This window comes from Tachyglossus aculeatus, chromosome 1, assembly GCF_015852505.1.
Source record: "Tachyglossus aculeatus isolate mTacAcu1 chromosome 1, mTacAcu1.pri, whole genome shotgun sequence".
NCBI classification, from domain to species: Eukaryota; Metazoa; Chordata; class Mammalia; order Monotremata; family Tachyglossidae; genus Tachyglossus; species Tachyglossus aculeatus.
The window spans coordinates 33,458,042-33,483,794 of record NC_052066.1 but is presented as its reverse complement, the minus strand read 5'-3'; the positions used below and the strand labels follow the sequence as shown (position 1 = coordinate 33,483,794).

General features: G+C 43.6%; 1 protein-coding gene across 1 annotated transcript in view; it reads right to left on the bottom strand.

Annotated features, from left to right (window-relative positions):
- Positions 1-200: 200 nt before the first annotated feature.
- Positions 201-25,753, bottom strand: part of LOC119932149 (transient receptor potential cation channel subfamily V member 6-like) — a 37,998-nt gene continuing 12,445 nt past the window's right edge. Inside the window, 9 exon segments of the mRNA XM_038751057.1 lie at positions 201-313; positions 315-335; positions 3,076-3,185; positions 7,309-7,577; positions 12,724-12,790; positions 14,882-15,047; positions 18,443-18,519; positions 19,590-19,676; positions 23,122-23,328. Of these exon segments, the coding sequence (XP_038606985.1) occupies positions 280-313; positions 315-335; positions 3,076-3,185; positions 7,309-7,577; positions 12,724-12,790; positions 14,882-15,047; positions 18,443-18,519; positions 19,590-19,676; positions 23,122-23,328 (1,038 nt within the window). The 3' untranslated portion in view covers positions 201-279.

Genomic DNA, 25,753 nt, shown 5'->3' with positions numbered 1-25,753 from the left:
CGCTCTAAAAACAACAACAAATAAAAAAAACCCAACTCAAACTTCCCCTAAAATCTCCAAATACCAGCTGTATTATAAAACAGGTCTCTTTTACCACTGGAATTTTAGATTAAATAGGCCTCTTCTTTCATTCCAAGGCTGTAACAGGAAGGAGAACTAGATAATGGTGACTTTTACACGGGGATTAAAATGAGGTTGATTCAGAGAGCTCTTTCAAATTCAGGATTCTTGCAATGTTTTTTCTGACTACATCCCAACAAATAACAGATCGTTGTGCTATCATTCCAGCTGCAGGGATTTTTGCGGGTCCTGTTTCATTAGAAATTTCTTCCACCCTGATGATAAAATAAGAGGAAATAAGGGGAAATAAATGACCACAGATGCAAATCACACACACAAACTTCTCTGTGACTCAGCTACCTCATCTGTAAAATGAAGATTAAGACTATGAGCCCCTTGTGGGACATGGACTATGTACAACCTGATTAGTGTGTATAATAATGATGGCATTTGTTAAGCGCTTACTATGTGCCAAGCACTGTTCTAAGCGCTGGGGTAGATACAAGGTAATCAGGTTGTCCCACGTGGGGCTCACGCTTTTAATCCCCATTTTGCAGATGAGGTAACAGTCACAGAGAAGTTGTGACTTGCCCAAAGTCACACAGCAGACAAGTGGCAAAGTCGGGATTAGAACCCACATCCTCTGACTCCCAATCTTGGGATCTTTCCACTGAGCTATGCTGTCTACCCCAGTACTCAGTACAGTGCACTACCATCCTTCCCGTCTCACAAGCCCGCAACCTTGGTGTCATCCTCGACTCCGCTCTCTCATTCACCCCACACATCCAATCCGTCACCAAAACCTGCCGGTCTCACCTCCACAACATCGCCAAGACCTGCCCTTTCCTCTCCATCCAAACCGCTACCTTGTTCGTTCAATCTCTCATAATGGTAATAATAATAATGATGGCATTTATTAAGCGCTTACTATGTGTAAAGCACTGTTCTAAGTGCTGGGGAGGTTACAAGGTGATCAGGTTGTCCCACAGGGGGCTTACAGTCTTAATCCCCATTTTATAGATGAGGTAACCGAGGCCCAGAGAAGTGAAGCGACTTGCCCAAAGTCACACAGCTGACAATTGGTGGATCCGGGGTTTGAACCCATGACCTTTGACTCCAAAGCTGTTTCCACTGAGCCACGCTGCTTCCTATCCTGACTGGATTACTGCATTAGTCTCCTTTCTGATCTCCCATCCTCCCTTCTCTCCACGCTTCAGTCTATACTTCACTCTGCTGCCCGGATCATCTCTGTGCAGAAACGCTCTGGGCATGTTACTCCCCTCCTCAAAAATCTCCAGTGGCTACCAATCAATCTGCGCATCAGGCAGAAACTCCTCACCCTGGACTTCAAGGCTGTCCATCACCTCGCCCCCTCCTACCTCACCTCCCGTCTCTTCTTCTCCAGCCCAGCCCGCACACTCCGCTCCTCTGCCACTAACCTCCTCACTGTTTCTTGTTCTCACCTGTCCTGCCGTCAACCCCTGGCCCATGTCCTCCCCCTGGCCTGGAATGCCCTCCCTCTGCCCATCCGCCAAGCTAGCTCTCTTCCTCCCTTCAGAGCCCCGAGAGCCCACTTCCTCCAGGAGGCCTTCCCAAACTGAGCCCCCCACTTTTACCTCTGTTCCTCCTCCCCTCCCCACCACCCCCGCACCCTTCCCCTTCCCCTCCCTACAGCACTTGTGCATATTTGTACATATTTATTACTCTATTTTATTAATGATGTGTATATAGCTATAATTCTATTTATATTAATACTATTGATGCCTGTTTACTCGTTTTGATGTCTGTCTCCCCCCTTCTAGACTGTGTGCCCATTGTCGCAGGGATTGTTTCTATTTGTTGCTGAATTGTATCTCCCAAGCGCTTAGTACAGTGCTCTGCACACAGTAAGCGCTCAATAAATCATCAATCGTATTTATTGAGCGCTTACTATGTGCAGAGCACTGTACTAAGTGCTTGGGAAGTACAAATTGGCAACATATAGAGACAGTCCCTACCCAACAGAGGGCTCACAGTCTAAAAGGGGAGACATAGAACAAAACCAAACATACTAACAAAATAAAATAGAATAGCTATGTACAAGCAAAATAAATAAATAAATAAATAGAGTAATAAATATGTACAAACATATATACATATATACAGGTGCTGTGGGGAAGGGAAGGAGGTAAGATGGGGGGGGGGATGGAGAGGGGGATGAGGGGGAGAGGAAGGAAGGGGCTCAGTCTGGGAAGGCCTCCTGGAGGAGGTGAGCTCTCAGCACCTCCCCTCCCCACCTCCCCCGCACCCTTCCCCTTCCTACAGCACTTGTGTATATTTGTACATATTTATTACTCTATTTTATTAATGATGTGTATATAGCTATAATTCTATTTATATTAATACTATTGATGCCTGTTTACTTGTTTTGATGTCTGTCTCCCCCCTTCTAGACTGTGTGCCCGTTGTCGCAGGGATTGTTTCTATATGTTGCTGAATTGTATCTCCCAAGTGCTTAGTGCAGTGCTCTGCAAACAGTAAGCGCTCAATAAATATGATTGAATGAATGAATGAACACAAACATTATGAATAATAATAATAATGATGATGATGGCATTTGTTAAGTGCTTACTATGTGCAAAGCACTGTTCTAAGCACTGGGGAGGTTACAAGGTGATCAGGTTGTCCCACATGGGGCTCATAGTCTTAATCCCCATTTTACAGGTGAGGGAACTGAGGCACGGATAAGTGAAAGTGACTTGCCCAAGGTCACACAGCAGACAAGGTTGATTGTATTGGGACTTATGTCTTGGAACAACCATTGCTCTTCATATGTAAACTAATTTAACTTGGTGGAGAAGAAAAATTGTAAGCCCCCAGGGAAGAATACTCTATATGGATGCATGCCAAACGCAACTCTGTGGAAAGGCCAGGAATGAAAGTGGTGTTCACGAATCAACTTAACTTTTCAGTATGTGATTATTCTAAAGGAACCGATTAAACTGAGGAATAAAGGGTGGATTTTCTGCTACTTACCCAAGATACCACTTATTGTCATCATACCCAAGAGCATTCCCAGGAATCCCCGATCGAGTTTTAAAGCATCTAGGTGCTCGCCTCTCTAGTACAAGGATGGTCGCAGCAACCTACAAAAAATATGTTTGGATCATTAGTTCCTGGGATTAAGCAACTGAGAGTCAGTGGGAAGGCTTACAATTCTGTAAGGTACAATAGGCCAAGCAAGGGGTTACTGTCTCCTTACCTAACATACACAGTGAGATATTTAATTCAACGTGTGCTCAGACGGGCTCATCATCAACCGTATTTATTGAGTTACTATTGTGGGCAGAGCACTATACTAAGTGATGAGATAGTACAGTAGATTTTATAGATATTATAAACTCCTTGAAGACAACTACTAAAGGTGACAGACCAGAATCATTTAATGAGAAGCAGCATGGCCTAGAAGCAAGATCACGGGTATGGGAGTTGGAGGATATGGGTTCTAATCCCAGCTCCTACACTTGTTTGATGTGTGACCTTGGACAAGTGGCTTAACTTCTCCATGCCTCAGTTTCCTCATCTGTAAAATGGGGATGAAAACTGTGAGCCTCATGTGGGACAACATGATTACCTTGTATCTACCCCAGCGCTTAGAACAGTGCTTAGCACATAATAAGTGCTTAACAAATACCATAATTACTATTTACAGATGGAAGAAGGAATACGAGTTGACATTTAAGCAATAGGGTATAAACATATGTACGAAAGGGTTGCAGGTGATTGTGAATAGATAAGTGCTTGGATGGTGTGGAAGAGCTGAAGTAGCAGTTTTGTGGGTATAAAGTGAGACAATCGCTGACTTGCCCTCTTTATTCATCTCCTCTCCCAGCCCCACAGCACTTGCGTACATATCTGTCATTAATATACTTATATTAATCGTCTATCTCCCCCTCTAAACTGTGAGGTCTATTAGTTCTGTTCCTTTTGACACCTGTCTACGTGTTTTGTTTTGTTGTCTGCCTCCCCCTTCTAGACTGTGAGCCCACTGTTGGGTGGGGACCGTCTCTATATGTTGCCGATTTGTACTTCCCAAGCACTTAGTACAGTGCTCTGCACACAGTAAGCACTCAATAAATACGATTGAATGAATGAATGAATAAGGTCATTGTGGGAAGGGAATATGTCTGCTATATTGTTATATTGTACTCTCCCACGCACTTAGTACAGTGCTCTGCACAAGGTAAGTGTTCAATAAATATGATTGAATGAGTGAATGAAGATGAGAGATTACTCATCTGGTACATTCAAGTGACCAACATATTTCAGTTGATACTAAATGATCAGATTTGTCCTAAATCATGTCTGACGTGGGTGGGAGAACAGGTATTTTATTTCCATTTTACAGATGAGGAAACAAAGAGAAGTTAAGTGACTTCAAGGTCACTCAGTAGCAACCCCTCTTTTTGATCCCTGAAAACTTTCCTTGTCTTCCCCTACTGTTCCCTCTTTTCATTCATTCATTCATTCAATTATTTATTGAGCGCTTACTGTGTGCAGACCACTGTACTAAGCACTTGGGAAGTACAAGGCAGGAACATATAAAGACAGTCCCTACCCAACAATGGGCTCACAGTCTAGAAGGGGGAGACAGACAACAAAACAAAACATGTAGACAGGTGTCAAAATTGTCAGAACAAATAGAATTAAAGCTATATGCACATCATTAACAAAATAAATAGAATAGTAAATACGTACAAGTAAAATAGAGTAATAAATCTGTACAAATATATACAAACGCTGTGGGGAGGGGAAGGAGGCAGGGTGGGGGTGATGGGGAGGAGGAGAGGAAAAAGGGGGCTTAGTCTAGGAAGGCCTCCTGGAGGAGATGAGCTCTCAGTAGGGCTCTGAAGGGAGGAAGAGAGCTAGCTTGGTTGATGTGTGGAGGGAGGGCATTTCGGGCCAGGGGGAGGATGTGGGCAGGGGTCAACGGTGGGACAGGCGAAAACAAGGCCCAGTGAGGAGGTTAGCAGCAGAGGAGTGGAGGGTGCCGGCTGGGCTGCAGAAGGAGAGAAGGGAGGTGAGGTAGGAGGGGGCGAGGTGATGGACAGCCTTGAAGGCGAGAGTGAGGAGTTTTTGCTTGATTTGTAGGTTGACAGGCAACCACTGGAGATTTTTGAGGAGGGGAGTAACATGCCCAGAGTGTTTCTGTACAAAGATAATCTGGACAACAGAGTGAAGTATATCCTGAAGTGGGGAGAGACAGGAGGATGGGAGATCAGAGAGAAGGCTGATGCAGTAATCCAGTCATGATAACATGAGAGACTGAACCAGCAAGGTAGCGGTTTGGATGGAGAGGAAAGGGTGGATCTTGGAGATGTTGTGGGGGTGAGACCGGCAGGTTTTGGTGACAGATTGGATGTGTGGGTGAACGAGAGAGTGGAGTCGAGGACGACACCAAGGTTGTGGGCTTGTGAGACGGGAAGGATGGTAGTGCATCTACAGTGACGGGAAATTCAGGGAGAGGGCAAGGTTTGGGAGGGAAGATAAGGAGTTCAGTTCATTCATTCATTCAATCATATTTATTGAGCGCTTACTGTGTGCAGAGCACTGTACTAAGTGCTTGGGAAGTACAAGTTGGCAACATATAGAGACGGTCCCTACCCAACAGTGGGCTCACAGTCTAGAAGGGGGAGACAGAGAACAAAACAAAACATATTAACAAAATAAAATAAATAGAATAAATATGTACAAATAAAATGAATAAATAAATAGAGTAATAAATACGTACAAACATATATACATATATGCAGGTGCTGTGGGGAGGGGAAGGAGGTAAGGTGGGGGGTTGGGGAGGAAGGGGAGAGGAAGGAGGGGGTTCAGTCTGGGAAGGCCTCCTGGAGGAGATGAGCTCTCAGTAGGGCCTTGAAGGGAGGAAGAGAGCTAGCTTGGCAGATGTGCGGAGGGAGGACATTCCAGGCCGGGGGAGGACGTAGGCCAGGGGTCGACGGCGGGACAGGTGAGAATGAGGCACGATGAGGAGATTAGCAGCAGAGGAGCGGAGGGTGCGGGCTGGGCTGGAGAAGGAGAGAAGGGAGGTGAGGTAGGTTGGGGTGAGGTGATGGACAGCCTTGAAGCTGAGGGTGAGGAGTTTTTGCCTGATGCCTGATTCAGTCCTGGACATATTGAGTTTTAGATGGTGGGCAGACAGCCAGATGGAGAAGCCCTGAAGGCAGAAGGAGATACGAGCCTGGAGGGAGGGAGGGAGGGAGAGCAGGGGCAGAGATGTAGATTTGGGTGTCATCTGCGTAGAGATGATAGTTGAAGCCATGGGAGCGAATGAGTTCATCAAGGGAGTGAGTGTAGATAGAGAACAGAGGGGGACCAAGAACTGACTCTTGAGGAACCTCTACAGTAAGGGGATGGGAGGGGGAGGAGGATCCCACAAAGGAGACTGAGAATGAACGGCCGGAGAGATAAGAGGAGAACCAGGAGAGGACGGAGTCTGTGAAGCCAAGGTTGGATAGCATGTTGAGGAGAAGGGGGTGATTCACAGTGTCAAAAGCAGCTGAGAGGTCAAGGAGGCTTATTTACCTGATAAGAGGTGAGAACATATTGTCTTTTAGCCAGAAATATTTGCAGGAGACAAAAGATAGGCTAGATTTTAAGCTCGGGTTGGGATGGACTGCAATGGAATTGGGAAGGGCATTTAAAATAAAAATAATTATTACCTGACAACAGATCAGCGCATGAAAACTAGCATATGGTCATCCGGGAGTCTTCTACTGCTCTACCTGACCCATTGTGGATTCTTTCTCCTCCTTCTTCCCTTTCCCCTCACCTATTCATTCAATTGTATTTATTGAGCGCTTACTGTGTGCAGAGCACTGTACTAAGTGCTTGGGACCTACCCCTTCCTTCCCTATCCCTTCCTTCCCCAACCAAACCTTCAGGTCTCATGTTTCCCAGCTGCTGAACTTTCAACAGGTCTCACAAACTAAATAGAGGAAAATCAATTGATTGAGAAATTCCTCTGGCATACCTTACTGTTCTCTCTCTCTCCCTCTCTGTCTCTCCCCCCTCCCTCCCCCCCCGAAAAAAATCCCCCATTTCCAGCCAATTTCATCTTTCTTCATCTTGGGTGATATCACTAAAATCATATTGATAAGATACAGCTTGCTGTATTAGGAAAACAAAGTCATTGTATAGCCCCTATCATTCCTTTTCAGATTCTCATTCCAAAACGCAGAATTACATAAGTTTAACCACCTGTACTTTCCACAGTTCTTGTCTTTCTTGTGCTACTCTCCAGTAGGTATCATCTATCATTGCAATCAGCAAGTTTAGCATTAGCAGGTAGGCAAATACCATATAGAAAATATAAATAATGTAGATCATGGGAGGTGGCGGTACATCCACAGGCACTGGAAAAGCTATCAAACCCATCATCAATTCAACTGAAGTGTATAGCGTATCCGGATAGTTTTTAAAAGCTGAGTAGGTTCTTAGATCCAGTGTCTGGAACAGGATGTAAAATGCTGTGGAAAAATTGGAAGCCAAAATAATTAGTACTAATTAGGGGTGGGGGAGTGACAAATAGTTAACCTGAAGCTTTATCATCATCATCATCAATTGTATTTATTGAGCACTTACTATGTGCAGAGCACTGTACTAAGCGCTTGGGAAGTACAAATTGGCAACATATAGAGACAGTCCCTACCCAACAGTGGGCTCACAGTCTAAAAGGGGGAGACAGAGAACAAAACCAAACATACTAACAAAATAAAATAAATAGAATAGATATGTACAAGTAAAATAAATAAATAAATAAATAGAGTAATTAATATGTACAAACATATATATATATATATATATATATATATATATATATATATATATACATATATACTTTATGTTTTATGTTCATGCATCTTCAATTGCATTCCGGGAAAAAAAGATTTGAAATTAAAATAATAATAATAATAATGATGGCATTTGTTAAGTGCTTACTATGTGCGAAACACTGCCCTAAGCACTGGGGTGGGGGATACAAGGCGATCAGGTTGTCGCACGTGGGGCTCACAGTCTTAATCCCCATTTTACAGATGAGGTAACTGAGGCCCAGAGAAGTGAAGAGACTTGCCCAAAGTCACACAGCTGACAAGTGGAGGAGCCAGGATTAGAACTCACGACCTCTGACTCGCAAGCACGGGCTCTTTCCATTGAGCCATGCTGCTTCCCTAAATGCCAGAGATGGTTGAAGGGATGAGAAGGTTCAGGGTTCTGGGAAATAAACTGGGCAAAGTTTGTTGGATAGTTTTGAACCTGGGGAGAGATGTGGTCTGTCCGATGTGGGGAGGGAGGGAGGGATACCTCCAAGATGGTGCAAGCAAGGGGATGGAGTCCGAGGTACAACTAAAAGGTTGGAATGAGAAGAAGAAAGCCCAGGTGATGGAAAGCCTTGAAACCAATGGAGAATAGTTTTTGTTTGATGAAGAGATTAAAAGAGCCAGTGAAGTGCTCTGATGAGAGGGGAGTTGTAGGCAATCAATCAATCAATCGTATTTATTGAGCGCTTACTGTGTGCAGAGCACTGTACTAAGCACTTGGGAAGTACAAGTTGGCAACATATAGAGACAGTCCCTACCCAACAGTGGGCTCACAGTCTAAAAGGGGGAGACAGACAACAAAACCAAACATACTAACAAAATAAAATAAATAGAATAGGTATGTACAAGTAAAATAAATGAATAAATAAATAGAGTAATAGGTAAGCAACTCTTCAGTCAGATGAGCCACGCAACTATACCATAAACTGGATGGGAATAACACTGCACGTTGGGAGACCAAAGAGGAGGCTAATACAATAGTTAAGCCATGGTAAGATTAGAGTTTGTACAAAGGTAGTAACAACTTGGGTGGATAGGATGGGGAAGATCCTGAAGGTACTGTGCAGGAAGAAAAAGGACAAGATTTGGCAGTGGACTGAATGTGAGAGGTGAATTATAGCAATAGTTGAGGCCACTCCTCTAATGCCAACCTTCTCACTCTACACTGAAGCAGCGTGGCTCAGTGGAAAGAGCCCGGGCTTTGGAGTCAGAGGTCATGGGTTCTAATCCTGGCTCCGCCACTTGTCAGCTGTGTGACTTTGAACAAGTCACTTCACTTCTCTGTGCCTCAGTTCCCTCATCTGTAAATTGAGGATTAAGACTGTGAGCCTCACATGGAACAACCTGATTACCTTGTAATGTCCCCAGTGCTTAGAACAGTGCTTTGCACATAATAAATGCTTAATAAATGCCATCATTATTATTATTATTATTATCTAGCAATGGACCTCTAACTCACATCCTGCTTCTGGCCTGGAACACCCTCCCACTTCGTATCCAACAGACAATTACTCTCCGCACCTTCAAAACCATATTGAAAGCACACACCCTCCAAGAGGCCTTCCCTACACCCTCCTTTCCTCTTCTCCTACTCCCTTCTGCACTGCCTTGACTTGCTCCCTTTATTCACCCCCTTCCTTCAGCCCCACAGCACTTATATACTTAGCCGTAATTTTATTTATTTATATTAATGTCTGTCCCCCTCTCTACACCTAAAGCTTGTTGTGGGCAGGAAATGTGTCTGTTACAGTGTACTCTCCCAAGTGCTTAGCACAGTGCTCTGCACAAAATCAGCACTCAATAAATGTGATTGACTGACAGGAAATGTGCAGGCTTCTATAATGGGGAGGATTGGTGGCATTTTCAACAGAAAATGATGAAGAGTTCAGTTCTGTTATTTTGAAGTTGACGTGCCAGTAAGACAAACAAGTGGGGACATTTTGGAGCCTACAGGAGTTGTGCAGCGTGGCTCAATGGAAAGACCATGGGCTTGGGAGTCAGAGGTCATGGGTTCAAATCCCGGCTCTGCCAATTGTCAGCTGTGTGACTTTGGGCAAGTCACTTCACTACTCTGTGCCTCAGTTCCCTCATCAGTAAAATGGGGATTAAGACTGCGAGCCCCACGTGGGACAACCTGATCACCTTGTATCCTCCCCAGCGCTTAGAACATAGTAAGCATATAACAAATGCCATCATTATCGTTATTATTAGTAGTATTATTATGTGGGATTGCAGGTCACATGAGATCAGAGCATAGAGGTGGTTGTAGTTAAAGCTGTCTGGTGAGCTGCCCAGGGAGTATAGAATAAGTTGTTACTCTTATAGAATAAGAAGAGCATTCATTCATTCAATTGCATTTATTGAGCGCTTTCTGTGTGCACAGCACTGTACTAAACACTTGGGAAGTACAAATTGGCAACATATAAAGACGGTCCCTATCCAATAACGGGCTCACAGTCTAGAAGGGGGAGACAGACAACAAAACAAAACAAATAGTCAGGTGACAATACCATCAGAAAAAAATAGAATTATAAGAGTAAGCTAGACTGTAAGTTCCTTGTGGGCAGGGAACATCATCATCATCAATCGTATTTATTGAGCGCTTACTGTGTGCAGAGCACTGTACTAAGCGCTTGGGAAGTACAAATTGGCAACATATAGAGACAGTCCCTACCCAACAGTGGGCTCACAGTCTAAAAGGGGGAGACAAAACCAAACATACTACAAAATAAAATAGAAATGTACAAGTAAAATAAATAAATAAATAAATAGAGTAATAAATATGTACAAACATATATACATATATACAGGTGCTGTGGGGAAGGGAAGGAGGTAAGATGGGGGAGATGGAGAGCGGGACGAGGGGGAGAGGAAGGAAGGGGCTCAGTCTGGGAAGGCCTCCTGGAGGAGGTGAGCTCTCAGTAGGGCCTTGAAGGGAGGAAGGGAGCTAGCTTGGCGGATGGGCAGAGGGAGGCCATTCCAGGCCCGGGGATGACGCGGGCCAGGGGTCGATGGCAGGACAGGCGAGAACAAGGTACAGTGAGGAGATTAGCGGCAGGGGAGCAGAGGGTGCGGGCTGGGCTGGAGAAGGAGAGAAGGGAGGTGAGGTAGGAGGGGGCGAGGTGATGGACAGCCTTGAAGCCCACGGTGAGGAGTTTCTGCCTGATGCGCAAATTGATTGGTAGCCACTCGTTCCTTCTCTGCAGTCTCAGACTTCTTCCTGCCTTCAGGTCATCTACTTGTATACTGTGGGACTTTAGGCAAATCACTTAACTTTTCTGTGCCTCAGTTACCTCATCCATAAAGTGCATATTAAAGCTGTGAGCCCCAAGTGGGAAGTGGATTGTATCCAAACTGCTGACCTTATATTTACCCCAGCACTTACTACAGTGCCCCACACATAAGTGTTTAGCAAATACCATTACAAAAAATAATCACTGTGGTATTTGTTAAGTGCTTACTAATTTCTGGAGTCGATCCAAGGCAATCAAATGGGATGCAGTCCCTGTCCCCCACCTCTTCCTTCTCTTCCTACATTTCCTAAATAATAATAATGATGATGAAGATGGCATTTATTAAGTGTTTACTATGTGCAAAGCACTGTTTTAAGTGCTGGGGAGGTTACAAGGTGATCAGGTTGTCCTACAGAGGGCTCACAGTCTTAATCCGCATTTTGCAGATGAGGGAACTGAGGCCCAGAGAAATTAAGTGACTTGCCCAAAGTCACACAGCTGACAATTGGTGGAGCTGGAATTTGAACCCATGACTTCTGACTCCAAAGACCGTGCTCTTTCCACTGGGCCATGCTACTTCTCTAAAAATGTCAGGGGGCTACAGGAGGTGATGGAGAAGATGCGGGTGGCACCCCACATTCCATTCTTATACAATGCTAGCTTAGAATTTGAGCTATCAATGGTATTTATTGAACGGTTACTGTGTGCAGAGCACTGTACTAAGCACTAGGGAGAGGATGATACAACGGAGTTGGCAGAAACGTTTTCTGCCCACAATGTGCTTACAGTCTAAAGGGGGAGACAGGCATTAATAAAGACAAAGTTACAGATATGTACAGGAGTGCTGCAGTACTGAGGGTGGGGTGAATATCAAGTGTCCAAGGACTACAGATCCAAGCGCAAGGATGATTTGCCCAAGGATGTAGGCAGATCATTTTAGTACAAAACCTTTCTGGCATCAATACGGTATTTCTTTAAACTGCTTATTTTTTATGGAGAAGGAATGTATCTATCAACTCTGCTATACTGTACTCTTCCAGGTACAGTGTTCTGCACACAGTAAGCACTCAATAAATAAAGCCATTGATTGACTGAATATTGATATGTACCTGCTAGATTTTGTGTGGACTAGAAACACTATAGTGAGAGCCTATCTACTGTATTTTCAGAAAGATACCTTGGAACCTCCCCACCAAGTTGTTTTTTGTCATTTCGTGGGCAAGTCCCACTGAAGGGCTAAGTTGGAACAAGAAAAAAAAAATCAGCTGTCTTCTCTTTGACAACAATGACAACATTTATAATCCTTTCCTAAATCTTAGCACAGACCAGAGCTGGCCCTGTTTTCCTGCTTTTTAAAAAGCTGTTGTTTATCTTCTTTTCTTATGACAGAAAAGAGAGAAGCAACATCAGTAAGGCAGCGGAGCTGGTAAGCTTTCTGCCACTAGTCCTTCACTTAACTCTTGGGCATGAAATGCATTGCATCCCTATGGACATGTCAAAGGAGTGAAGTGTAATAGTTTGAAAATAGTTTGAAAATATCTCCCTTTTCCCAAGGTACTTACCAGAGGAGAAACCAATCATTATGAGGAACAGCAAGAAACACCACGGTAAAAGGTCTCCAAAAATGATCTAGACAGACAACCAAATATGTTTTACAGTGTGCTAAAAATAAGAATGTTATTGATTTATACAATTCATAGAAACAAAATGACTTCACTTAAACAGTTCTAGAGAAATAATTCTATTTGCTACAATACCAACTTGTATTTCTATGAGCACTCCTATAAATTTCCATGTGTAAGCAGACACAACCGAGCTTTCATATTCTGTCTCCTTCTTAGGAACAATGGCTTAGAGTCAACAGAGCCTGAAGATAACTCCAAAATCTGTAAAAATCTCCCTCTCCACGTTCTTTGTTGTTGAAAAAAACATAGGCCAGAACATCTTTAGGAAAAAAAAAATTATTTCCAAAGAGTTAATATAGCATTAGCATCAACTTAAGATACTACAGACCCATGAGTACATCCTGCACTATTTCCTGTTTCACCCCAGCATCCATAAGACCGGCTCCCCAATTAAGATTTAGTCACAGCAATTTCCTCCCCATCCCTTCTCCTAGCTCAATTCCTTCTTGCTCATCCCTTTCCCAAGCAGTTTTTCTGCGTGCACACACACGCACACACCCCCAAACCCCTGCACCCCAAACTCATTCCTCCACCCCTCTCTGATGCTCTAAACAGAGCACAGACTTGGGAGTCAAAAGGGCCTGGGTTCTAGTCTCAGTTCTGCCACTTATCTGCTGCTGCGTGACCTTGGACAAGTCACTTAACTTCTCAGTTACTTCATCTGTAAAATGAGGAACCATTCATTCATTCAAGCCTGGCTGCCCGGACTAAGGGAGAACCCCAAATACCCCACAGTGAGAATCCAGTTGTGTGAACTATGGCCAAAAGCCGCCCTTCAGAGCAGTGGATGAGACAGACTTTGGCTCTCCTGTGGCAGAGCTCCCAGCTCAGCTCCAGTGAATCTGTTAGGGGAGAGAGTCTCCAGTCTCCAGACATTACCTAAAGTGCTTACCCTAGACAGTTGCAATTGGTACATGATATCAGTCCCTAGGCACTTTCAGTGGAATTATGGGTGTGCCTAGGGACTGATATCTGTTCTCCCTCTACACACAGTTGAAGGGGTTCCTGCAGCAGGATCTGTTAATTGGAATATCTTCCACTCACATAAAGTGTTTCTCTCCCATTGTCATTCTTCCCTTTCCTAGACTCTAAGTTTGTTGAGGGCAGGGAACGTCACCATATATTGCCGTATTGTACTTTCCCGAGGGCTTAAAACAGCAGACAGTAAGTGCTCAATTAATGTGATGAATGAATTACAGCTGGCAAGAGGAAATTTTAGGCCAGTGATTTTTGTTTGCTATAAAAACACCCCCATGAGCCTCATAATACTGTACCCTCAAAGGACCCTAGTGCTTACCACCACAACCGTGGATGTTGCTTTCCATAACATTCAGCTTCCAAGGCCACCACCCCTCCAGAAAATACAGAGGAGGCACTAAAGCTGCTGCAGAAATATTAGGAACAGGGAATCACAGAATGCCTCTCCCCAGCACTAAACCAGAAATTATGTACTTTAACCTGCTTAGAGGAGGTGATAAGGTAAGGCAGCCTTTTATCCTGTCATCTTGAAGGACATCTTCTGATAAACGCATCACAGTTCTAAGTGACTCTAATCCTTCATGCAATCCTGGCAATCAATGGCTTCTCAATGAATACCATAAATACATACTGATATATACATATATCTATATATCAGTACACATACATACACACATATATTTATATATATATACACACATACATACACACACACACATTTCTAGAATGAGGTGGGACATTTATTGTTAAATCAAAATGCCGTGACCAAAGAAAATGACACGTTGGAATAGACCACCTTGCTGATAGCCTGCTTCTTGTTACAGCTGTTACCTAGCAAAAATAGCAGCCTAATTCTGTGTGCATTATTATATGGATCTAAAGGCTTTTGTTTCCCAGGAAGGATTCATCTGCTTCAATGAAGATGGGGAATAAATGTGAACTGTAGACAGCTCTGGCCACGTCTGATGCTATTATTCACAGGACTGTCTAATGATTTCCCATAAAACAACATGACCCAAACTCATAAGAAAGGTTGCTGCTCAGACCCGAGCCTTACCTTTTGAATCATAATTGAAAACTGCCCCAGCATTTTAAATCCTCTGGCAAAATAGATTAAATTGCACCATCCGATAATCAGAGCAATGGAGAGAGGAATAGTTTCCCAGCTGCATCCAAGAACTCGTAATATAGCTGCCACAAAAATTAAAATGGAATACGCCATCCTAGAAAAATAAATACACCGTTGAGAAACATGGCCGGGTTTGAAGAAATAAATTCGTATTTCATGGAAAATATTAAACCAGAAGAAATTTACAGCACAATTACCTTTTCTAATTTGTCATTTCCAGCAAGGGAAAAGGAAACAACTGTAGTTCATTTTGTTGTACATAAGCTCATCTAATGGGGAAATGCATCCCTGATCGTATTAAAATCTAATGGCATCCTTTGTTTCGCTATAATGGTTGGAAGCACTAATGCCATAATCTAGTGGAGACCCGGGTTCTTCCTAAAAAATAGTGCTCACCTATAACCTGCATATTGTTCATTTACTGTAAAATATTCACCGAAGCTGCATATATTTCAACGAGGATTGAACAGCTCTCTGCAGGACTTGGACCAAAAGTGGTCAGAAAAGGGGTCCATTAAGAAGGGAGTTTTCATATCTCCAAGAGTGTAGGGTCAGCATTTCTGGACAGCTTGGGGGCAGAGGCGTCATGAACACACATAAATCACCTCAACGTACTGCTTTAGGAAACCTTTGCCCTGGGAGCGCAGTTAGAAAAGTGCTTCCCTGTCTTGGTCGCAGCGAACCATGGAGCACCCCTGTCACGAAGAATCACTAGCAAGGGCTTTCACTACATCATCTCCACCTTGAAATCCTGTCACTAACGGGATCCCAGAGGAAACCTGACAGTCAGTGGCTGAAGCCAGACCTGCATCAGGAGGCAGCGATGATAATGATGGTATTTGTTAAGCGCTTACTTTGTGCCAAGCACTGTTCTAAGAGCCAGGGTAAAAAATAAATAAAATAAAATAAATAATGGCATTTGTTAAGCGCTTACTATGTGAAAAGCACTGTTCTAAGCGCTGGGGAGGATACAAGGTCATCAGGTTGTCCCACGTGGGGCTCACAGTCTTCATTCCCATTTTACACATGAAGTAACTGAGGCACAGAGAAGTGAAGTGAAGTGAAGAGAAGCAATCATCATCATCATCATCATTATCAATTGTATTTATTGAGCGCTTACTATGTGCAGAGCACTGTATTAAGCGCTTGGGAAGTACAAATTGGCAACATATAGAGACAGTCCCTACCCAACAGTGGGCTCACAGTCTAAAACGGGGGAGACAGAGAACAAAACCAAACATACTAACAAAATAAAATAAATAGAATAGATATGTACAAGTAAAATAAATAAATAAATAGAGTAATAAATATGTACAAACATATATACATACATACAGGTGGTGTGGGGAAGGGAAGGAGGTAAGATGGGGGATGGAGAGGGGGACGAGTGGGAGAGGAAGGAAGGGGCTCAGTCTGGGAAGGCCTCCTGGAGGAGGTGAGCTCTCAGCAGGGCCTTGAAGGGAGGAAGAGAGCTAGCTTGGCGGATGGGCAGAGGGAGGCCATTCCAGGCCCGGGGAATGACGTGGGCCGGGGGTCGATGGCGGGACAGGCGAGAGCGAGGTACGGTGAGGAGATCAGCGGTGGAGGAGCGGAGGGTGCGGGCTGGGCAGTAGAAGGAGAGAAGGGAGGTGAGGTAGGAGGGGGCGAGGTGATGGGCAGCCTTGAAGCCCAGGGTGAGGAGTTTCTGCCTGATGCGCAGATTGATCAAGTGAAGTGAAGAGAAGCAGTGTGGCTCAGTGGAAAGAGCCAGAATCAGAGGTCATGGGTTCAAATCCTGGCTCTGCCAATTGTCAGCTGTGTGACTTTGGGCAAGTCACAACTTCTCTGGGCCTCAGTTCCCTCATCTGTAAAATGGGGATTAAGACTGTGAGCCCCCTGTGGGACAACCTGATCACCTTGTATCCCCCCAGCGCTTAGAACAGTGCTTTGCACATAGTGAGCGCTTAACAAATACCATCATTATTTATTTATTATTAAGTGACTTGCCCAAAGTCACATAGCTGACAAGTGGTGGAGCCGGAATTAGAACCCGTGACCTCTGACTCCCAAGCCCATGCTCTAGCCACTAAGCCACACTGCTTCTCTGAGTGGTTCTCTGAGCAAAAGAGAGACAACGAAGCAAAAGAGGAAACAATGCCAGGCACAACAAACACTAAGCAATACAACACAACCAAGAACAAACTTTTTGGGTGACCAACGTGGAATCCACAGTTATAGTCACTTTGATCTTTTCAGCCACACATGCAGTCAATGGTGAATTTCATTATCATTGGTTCTTCTTCAAATACGAAGGACACCCACACAACAGTACATACATTAGGAGTTAGGAACTGTTTACTATAAGCCACTGGGCTATGCTGAGACTGTATTCTGACAGAAGCAAGTCCATTGGACAAAACACTCATGCTGCATACAGATCTTATGGTTTATTCATTCACAGATTCCTTCTACTGAACTTCAAATTCAGCTAAAAAGCAACAATTTCTCAGAATGGAAGGAGTGATGATCTCCACAGAGGATCTCACGCTTGAGCAGAGGTATAGAAAATGAAATACCACAAAACAGTGAAGTTAACTACAATACGGTAAAAAGAAAAGATAGCTTGAATTAATCAGTTCAACCCCTAGTGTTGAGCGGAATTTCCCGTATATGTTAACATACGTCATTTAACTTGAGACATGTAATGGAAAAACTTTGCCATATTTACAAGCCTCTGCATATAGGCACAGCATACTAATGGAATTCAGGACGATCTTGTAAAAATGTCACGTAATTGGAAATGAAATAGGCTTTTGTCCCCCATTAAGTGTGGCAGGGAAATGATTCTTAGGCCACATAAAGAGGGAACAACTATTAGCGCTTCATTTCATATTACAGCCACAGTCCTTTGCTTTTTTTGTTCCTCATTTTCACCCTTTCCCACTACATCCCTCCACTACTAATAGCCCATCTCCACCTCCCAATCATTCCTCTAGATGACTCACATGTCCAGCAAATCCATAAACTGATGAATATGCAGCATTTTCAGAACATGAGAGGAGATATAAAAATAAATACAGAAATAACACTTTGTATTTTAATAAAATTTAGGTAATAGAATAAATGCCGTAAAAGCAAAGTGGCCAGCTAGGATACGGCAAAAATCAAACTCCTCATTCCTAATTATTACTCTATTTAGAACTTCACAAAAAGAATCAATAGAAACTAACCCAAACTTCACTGTCTTGCTAGTCAGCAAATGCAATCCAAAAATGGAGTAACTGAAGCTAGATTATCATCAATTTTCACATGGAAAATAACCCAATGTTAATTAAATGGCGCATTCTTCAATATTCAAAGATTCTATAAACACCAGTATTCCACTGCAATAGAAAATTTTGATGACTTTGATAATTTTTCTCTCCCTATATCAGACATTAAAACATCTATTTGGGGTTTCAAGACAATCAAGCAACATCCCACGTAGTAGATTTTCTAAAAATTGCTTACATGAGTAAGGAGAAAGGTCCTCCTATTGCTGCGTTGCCAATGTAATTTCTCGGTCCTATTCTGCACAGATAAGGTAGCTGAGGAAAAACAATTGTCAGTTCCTTGTCAAGTGAGACTATAAGTTTATCTCTAAAAAAATCTTTAAAAAATATACTGGATATGATGAGGGGAAAAACAAAGTCAACAAAGACAACCAAAGGCCTCAAATGCATAAATGCATGTGTGTATCTATTGGCTACATCTAAAACAACTGGCAGCAGAAAATAGATTGGGGAATTTTTAGTACAGTAACCAAGTGCTTAGTACAGTGCCCTGCACCAACTAAATGCTCAATGAATGACTGATTATTTTTCAGTAGTGACCTTAATTTGTGACTGTCAGATCATACATATATACATACATACATACCCTTTTATTAAAAATTTCCCAGTTCTACTGAAGAGGCTCATCTAATCAATCAATCAATGATATTCATTGAACACTTACTGTGTGCAGAGCACTGTACTACGTGCTTGATGTAAGTCATGTTTGGTGAACAATTTATACATGCCCTCCCCCAATAGATGATTAAAATAATACAAAGGACAGAACAACGAACTCTTCTGAGAAAGAATCTGATCGCCACCTAATTATACTCCCTATATGCTCAGTGAACACAGAACTGTGCTAGACACTATCTAAAATCTGCTATATGATAGCCCCTGCCCCCGCCAAGAAGTTTACCATTTAATCTAATAAGTGCTCAAAGGACAAGGCAAATGACTAGACTGTAAGCCCGTTGTGGGCAGGGATTGTCACTGTTGCTGAACTGTACTTTCCAAGCTCTTAGTACAGTGCTTTGCACACAGTAAGTGCTCAATAAATACGATTTAATGAAAGTTCAGATATGGAGAATCATAAAATAAGATGCTTGTAGCCATATTATGACTGCTCTCATCTCAATGTTGAACATACCGTATTGAAATTATATCCTGGGCCACATCTTCTCATTAGAAGCAAGTTGAGCCTTTAAGGAGGTTCCGTTACCCTTTCGGATACACTGAGCACTATTTTGTACAACTGGTAAAATATTTGGTTAAAGTGAGTTTAAGTGGATTTGTTTGTAAAGGAATATCTTTAGGTATATCATATCAACCCACAAACTTACCTCATTAATGAGTATACCAATTGCTCCAAGAATTGTTATTAGCTCTCCCACAAGTCTTAAGAAGTCATCCTTTGTGACGTATGATTCCTTAAAGCATAAAATCAATAACATATTTTTATTCTACTGCTTTAAGGAGAAAAGGTTTCACTAGAATGACAAACATCTTCTAAAAGATGAATTTCATTCTTAAAATTAAAGGCACGTACCAGTTTAACTGCTTATAGTGAGAGGAAAGAGACTTGGTTTGTGTTCCTAACCGATTCTAGGATGATTCCAGGAGTGCCTGCTGAACACGGCACACGGCCCAAGCCGTCAGCAGAAAAGGAGTGTGTGCTTGCTACAGCTGAGTGGTTTTGGACACCAACATAGTATCATAAATATACCACTTCTTGAAATTGTTCCAGCCTAGGCTCCTTATGTGATTCTTCCTGATTACTTCATTCATTCAATCGTATTTATTGAGTGCTTACTGTGTGCAGAGTACTGTACTAAGCACTTGGGAAGTACAAGTTGGCAACATATAGAGACGGTCCCTACCCAACAGTGGGCTCACAGTCTAGAAGGGGGAGACGGAGAACAAAACCAAACATATTAACAAAATAAAATAAGTAGAATAAAAATGGACAAGTAAAATAAATAGAGTAATAAATATGTACAAACATATATACATATATACAGGTGCTGTGTGGAAGGGAAGGAGGTAAGGCAGGGGGATGGAGGGGGGAGGAGGGGGAGAGGAAGGAGGGGGCTCAGTCTGGGAAGGCCTCCTGGAGGAGGTGAGCTCTCAGTAGGGCCTTGAAGGGAGGAAGAGAGCTAGCTTGGCAGATGGGCAGAGGGAGGACATTCCAGGCCAGGTGGATGAAGTAGGCCAGGGGTTGACAGCGGGACAGGCAAGAAGGAGGCACCGTGAGGAGATTAGCGGCAGAGGAGCGGAGGGTGCGGGCTGAGCTGGAGAAGGAGAGAAGGGAGGGGTGGTAGGAGGGGGCAAGGTGATGGACAGTCTTGAAGCCCAGGGTGAGGAGTTTCTGCCTGATGCGTAGGTTGATTGGTAGCCACTGGAGATTTTGGAGATTTTTACTTGTACACTGTAAGATTCTTGTGGGCAGGGAACATGCCCAAAATCAATTGAGCAAGTTGAGGTATTTATTGAACACTTATTATGTGCACAGCACTGTATTAAGCATGATCCCTGCCCACAAGGAGATTATAGTCTAGAGGAGGAGGCAGGCAGTAAAATAACTCTTACAGATAATAATTATGGTATTTGTTAAGCACTTTCTATGTGCCAAGCACTGTTCTAAGCACTGCAGTAGATATGAGGTAAGCAGGTTGTCCCACATGGGGCTCACAGTCTTAATCCCTATTTTACAGATGAAGAAACTGAGGCCCAGAGAAGTTAAGTGGTTTGCCCAAGGTCACACAGCAGACAAGTGGCAGAGCCGGGATTAGAAAAGCAGTGTGGCTCAGTACAAAGAGCCCAGGCTTTGGAGTCAAAGGTCATGGGTTCAAACCCTGGCTCCACCAATTGTCAGCTGTGTGACTTTGGGCAAGACACTTAACTTCTCTGTGCCTCAGTTACCTCATCTGTAAAATGGGGATTATGACTGTGAGCCCCACATGGGACAACCTGAACACCTTGTAGCCTCCCCAGGGCTTAGAACAGTGCTTTGCACATAGTAAGTGCTTAATAAATGCCATCATCATCATCATTATTATTACTATTATTACAGCCCATGATCTCTGACTCCCATGCTATTTCCACTAAGCCACACCAATTCTCTAAATGCAGGGTGTAAGGATATGTACATAAATGCTAAGGGGCTGAGAGTGGGGTGAGTATCAAATGCTTAAAAGGCACAGACTCGGAATGCATAGCCAACACAGCGGGGAGGGTGGGAAGGGAAAGTGAGGGCTTAGTCGGGAAAGGCCCCTTGGAGGATTTTAGTGATTTTAGTAGGGCTTAGAGGATGAAGAGTGTGGTGATCTGACCGACTGAATGAATGAATATGAAGGGAGAGAGAGTTCCAGGCCACAGGAAGGGTCGGTGGTGAGACAGATGAGATCAAAGTGTAGTGAGTACCTTCCTTGGTGCTAGGGGAGTGAAGTATGTGGGCTGGATTATAGCAGGAGAGCAACAAGGTTCCTTCCTCTCTTTCAATCGTCAGTCAGCCACCAAGTCCTCCCAATTCTATCACAACATTTCAATAATCTGTCCCTTTCTCTCCCTTAAAACTGCCACCTCACTAGTCTAAGCACTTGTTATATTCCAGCTTGACTACTGCATCAACCTTCTCGTTGACCTCCCTGCCCCCCGTCTCTCCCCATTATTTAGAAATTATTTTGGGCTTCACCTCCATTAAAGTTCTTGGAGGACAGAGAATGTTTCTGTTACGTTCTCTCAAGCACAACGCAGTGCTTGGTACTGAATAAGAGCTAAGTTCATTCATTCATTTAATCGATTTATTGAGCGCTTACTGTGTGCAGAGCACTGTACTAAGCATTTGGGAAGTGCAAGTGCTTGGGAAGCTAAGTTCAATTAATGTGATGTGTGATTGATTGATAGCCAATCCACACTGTACACAGGGCACTGAACTAAGCACTTATTATGTACCAGGCCTTGTTCTAAGTATTGGGGTGGATACAAGCAAATCGAGGTGGACACAGTCCCTGTCCCATGTCGGGCTCACAGTCTCATCCCCCATTATACAGATGCAGTAACTGAGGCCCAGTGAAGTAAACTGCCCAAGGTCACATAGCAGACAGGTGGCAGAGCTGGGATTAGAACCCACAACCTTCTGACTCTCCTCTCAGGTCTGTGCTCTATCCACTATGCCACACTGTTTTGCCTGTGAGCCCGTTTTTGGGTAGGGACCGTCTCTATACGTTGCCCACTTGTACTTCCCAAGCACTTAGTACAGTGCTCTGCACACAGTAAGCACTCAATAAATACGATTGAATGAATGAGAGTACAAGGAGCTTACAATCTTACAACCTGTAAGCTTCTTGTGGGAAGGGACTATCACTCCCAGGCCCTTGCTGCAACCCAGCACAATAAATACTCAATAAACACCATTTATTGATTAATCAACTAAGCTGTAATGTGATGAGCTGAGGAGCCAGGGAAAGTGCAGCACCAAAATTTCCTTAGTAGAAGGCCCCATGAAACACAAAACCAAACCTTATCTCACCCTTTACTCCAGCCTGCAGTACAGTTAGGGAACACGGTTTGTAGGAATGACTTGGAATTGATTTTCAAAACCTTTTTCCTTCTTCATAAATGAAGAGCTTTTTAAATTGACTATCTGTATTAAATTCTCTATTGGTATTGACTCCCATCTAATACCTGTTCTTTGGTCATATTGTCGAACATTAAGCAATAAACTGCTATTTAGAAATAAAGTAATAAAGCTACACCAACTGTTAAAAACACAGCAGTGTTTGCTGAAGGATACTAATATGACTTTTATAATTCGTACATGAATGAGACTTAGAACTAGAATGAGGTCTCTCTTCTGAAAGCTTCATTCCTTACCTTCAGGGATTTGTGCATCATTGCAGTGATGTTATTTCCCTCTCCTGGGGGAATCATTTGCAAGGGTCGGTATAAACAGCTCAAGGTAAATATCACAATATAGAGGATATAACTGCAGAGCCAAACCAGAAAGTGTCTGTACCCAAAACATTTCCATTTCTCATTTAACAGTTCCTTGATTGGTGTGGCATCAATAAGCTTCCGAACCTGTAAGACATTTAGTGAAGGATCATTAATCGAAAGCATCCAATTCCCAACAGCACTTGCGTACATATCTGAAAAATATATGTTATTTATTCATATTACTCTCTGTCTCCTCCACTTTACTGTAAGCTCACTGCAGACAGGGAACGTATCTACCAACTCTGTTGTATGGTACTCTTCCAAGCACTTAGAACAGTGTTCTGCACACCGTAAACGCTCAATAAATGCAATTGATTGATTATGTTTTTCTACCAACCTTCACAATTTAGGCATCTGTGATTATGCGTGTCCCCTCGGTGTCACACCTGGAGAGTTCCAAGTACTCTACAGTCTCAACTACAGGAGGGAGGGTTAAGCAGAGACATATCCATTCCACTCCTAACTTGGCTAGTGAGTGCAAGGCAAGCTGCTACAAGTCAAAACTCACCTGAGCTGGGCAGCAGCGGCACGGAAGAGAGTCGAGGGTGAAGACTCAAGTTTACTACGTGGAAGGAGGCAATGGTAAACCAATTCCATATTTTTACCAAGAAAACTCTACGGAGACACTACCAGAATGATTGCAGATGGAGGTGGGGAGTCCTGGGAGAGATGCGTCCATGGCATCGCTATGGGTTGATGACCACTCAACGGCATAACACAAGACACGGTTATGCGTGTGGGGAGTTTTCAATTGTACATTCAATTATTTGTTCACCTGTTTTGACCTCAAATCAGGTATGGTCAAACGGTTGTGAAAATAAAAGGAATAAAAACGTTAGCCTCGATGCCCTTGACATCACACCGATGCCAGACACCCAGCATAACCTGATGACATCACAGAGAGGTGGCTCAGCCTCTTCCTAGCCTCCTCCTCCTCCTCTCAAATGGGGTCAGAACATCAATCGATCATAGGAATTTACTGAGCACTTATTGTTTGCAGATCACTGTACTAAGTGCTTGGGAGTAGAGTTGATAGGCATGCAGAAGTAGGCATGCTTGGGAGTCAGAGGTCATGGGTTCTAATCCCGGCTCCACCACTTGTCAGCTGTGTGACTTTGGACAAGTCACTTCACTTCTCTGTGCCTCAGTTACCTCATCTATAAAATGAGGATTAAGACTGTGAGCCCCATGTGGGACAGCCTGATCACCTTGTATCCACCCCAGCACTTAAAACAGTGCTTTGCACACAGTGAGTGCTTAACATATGCCATCATTATTACTATCATTATTATTCAGCCTGCCCTCAGGCCAGGAAGAGACTCCTATCAATCAGTCAATCAATCAATTGTAGTTATGGAGTGCTTACTGTGTGCAGAGCAGGTTTGCTCTCCAAACTCTCCCTCCCTCTCCAAGAACCTCTCTCAGAGCTCCTGGTGGGAGCCAAGGCTTACAGTTCTGAAGGTATTAGGTCAGAGGGATGGGCTGGCCCTGTTGTCTGGGCCTTGAGGTCTCCCTCCCCGCCTCCCTCCAACTTAATAGTCATAATCATAATTGTGGTACTTGGAAAGAGCATACTATGTGCCAGGCACTGGCGGGGATACAAGCAAATTGAGTCCCCATCCCCTAAAGGGCTCACAGTCTTAATCCCCATTTTACAGATGAGGTAACTGAGGCACAGAGAAGTGAAGCGACTTTCCCAAGGCCACATAGCAGACAAGTGGCAGAGAGAGCTTAGAAAACATGTCCTTCTGACTCCTGTACCCTTCTGGGCCATGCTGCCTGTCTCCTCCTCCCTGGAAGCACCCCTGGCTCCCATTCTAAGCAGTCCAATGATGGCAGCAGCAGTGGTGGGAGGGAGAAAAAAAAAAGGATTGGAGGGTGGAGGAAGCAGGTGAAGGGGAGATGGGAGGAGACAGGCATTGGCCTGAGTACCCTGGCAGATGGCAAAAAAAAAAACTGAGAGGCTGGACTGACTGAACTGGACTGGATCAATCACTCAATCAGTGGCATTTGTTAGACTTTTAGACTGTGAGCCCACTGTTGGGTAGGGACTGTCTCTATATGTTGCCAACGTGTACTTCCCAAGCGCTTAGTACAGTGCTCTGCACACAGTAAGCGCTCAATAAATACGATTGATTGATTTATTGAGCACTTACTGTATGCAGAGCTCTGTCCGAAGTGCTAGTAAGCCTAATAGTGCTTGGCACACAGTAAGTGCTTAAAATATGCCATCGTTAATAAGCACACCTCTAGACTCTAAGATCATTGAGGGCAGGAAATGTGTCTGTTATATTGCTATATTGTACTCTCCCCAGCGCTTAGTACAGTGATAGGCTCAATAAATACGATTGACTGACTATGATACAACAGAATTGGTAGTCACGATCCCTGCCCACAAGGAGCTTACAATCTAAATTACTGTGGCATGTGTGGCATTTGTTGAGCAATTACTATGTGCCAAGCACTGTATTAAGTGCTAAGATAGTCATGTCCAACATGGGGCTCACGG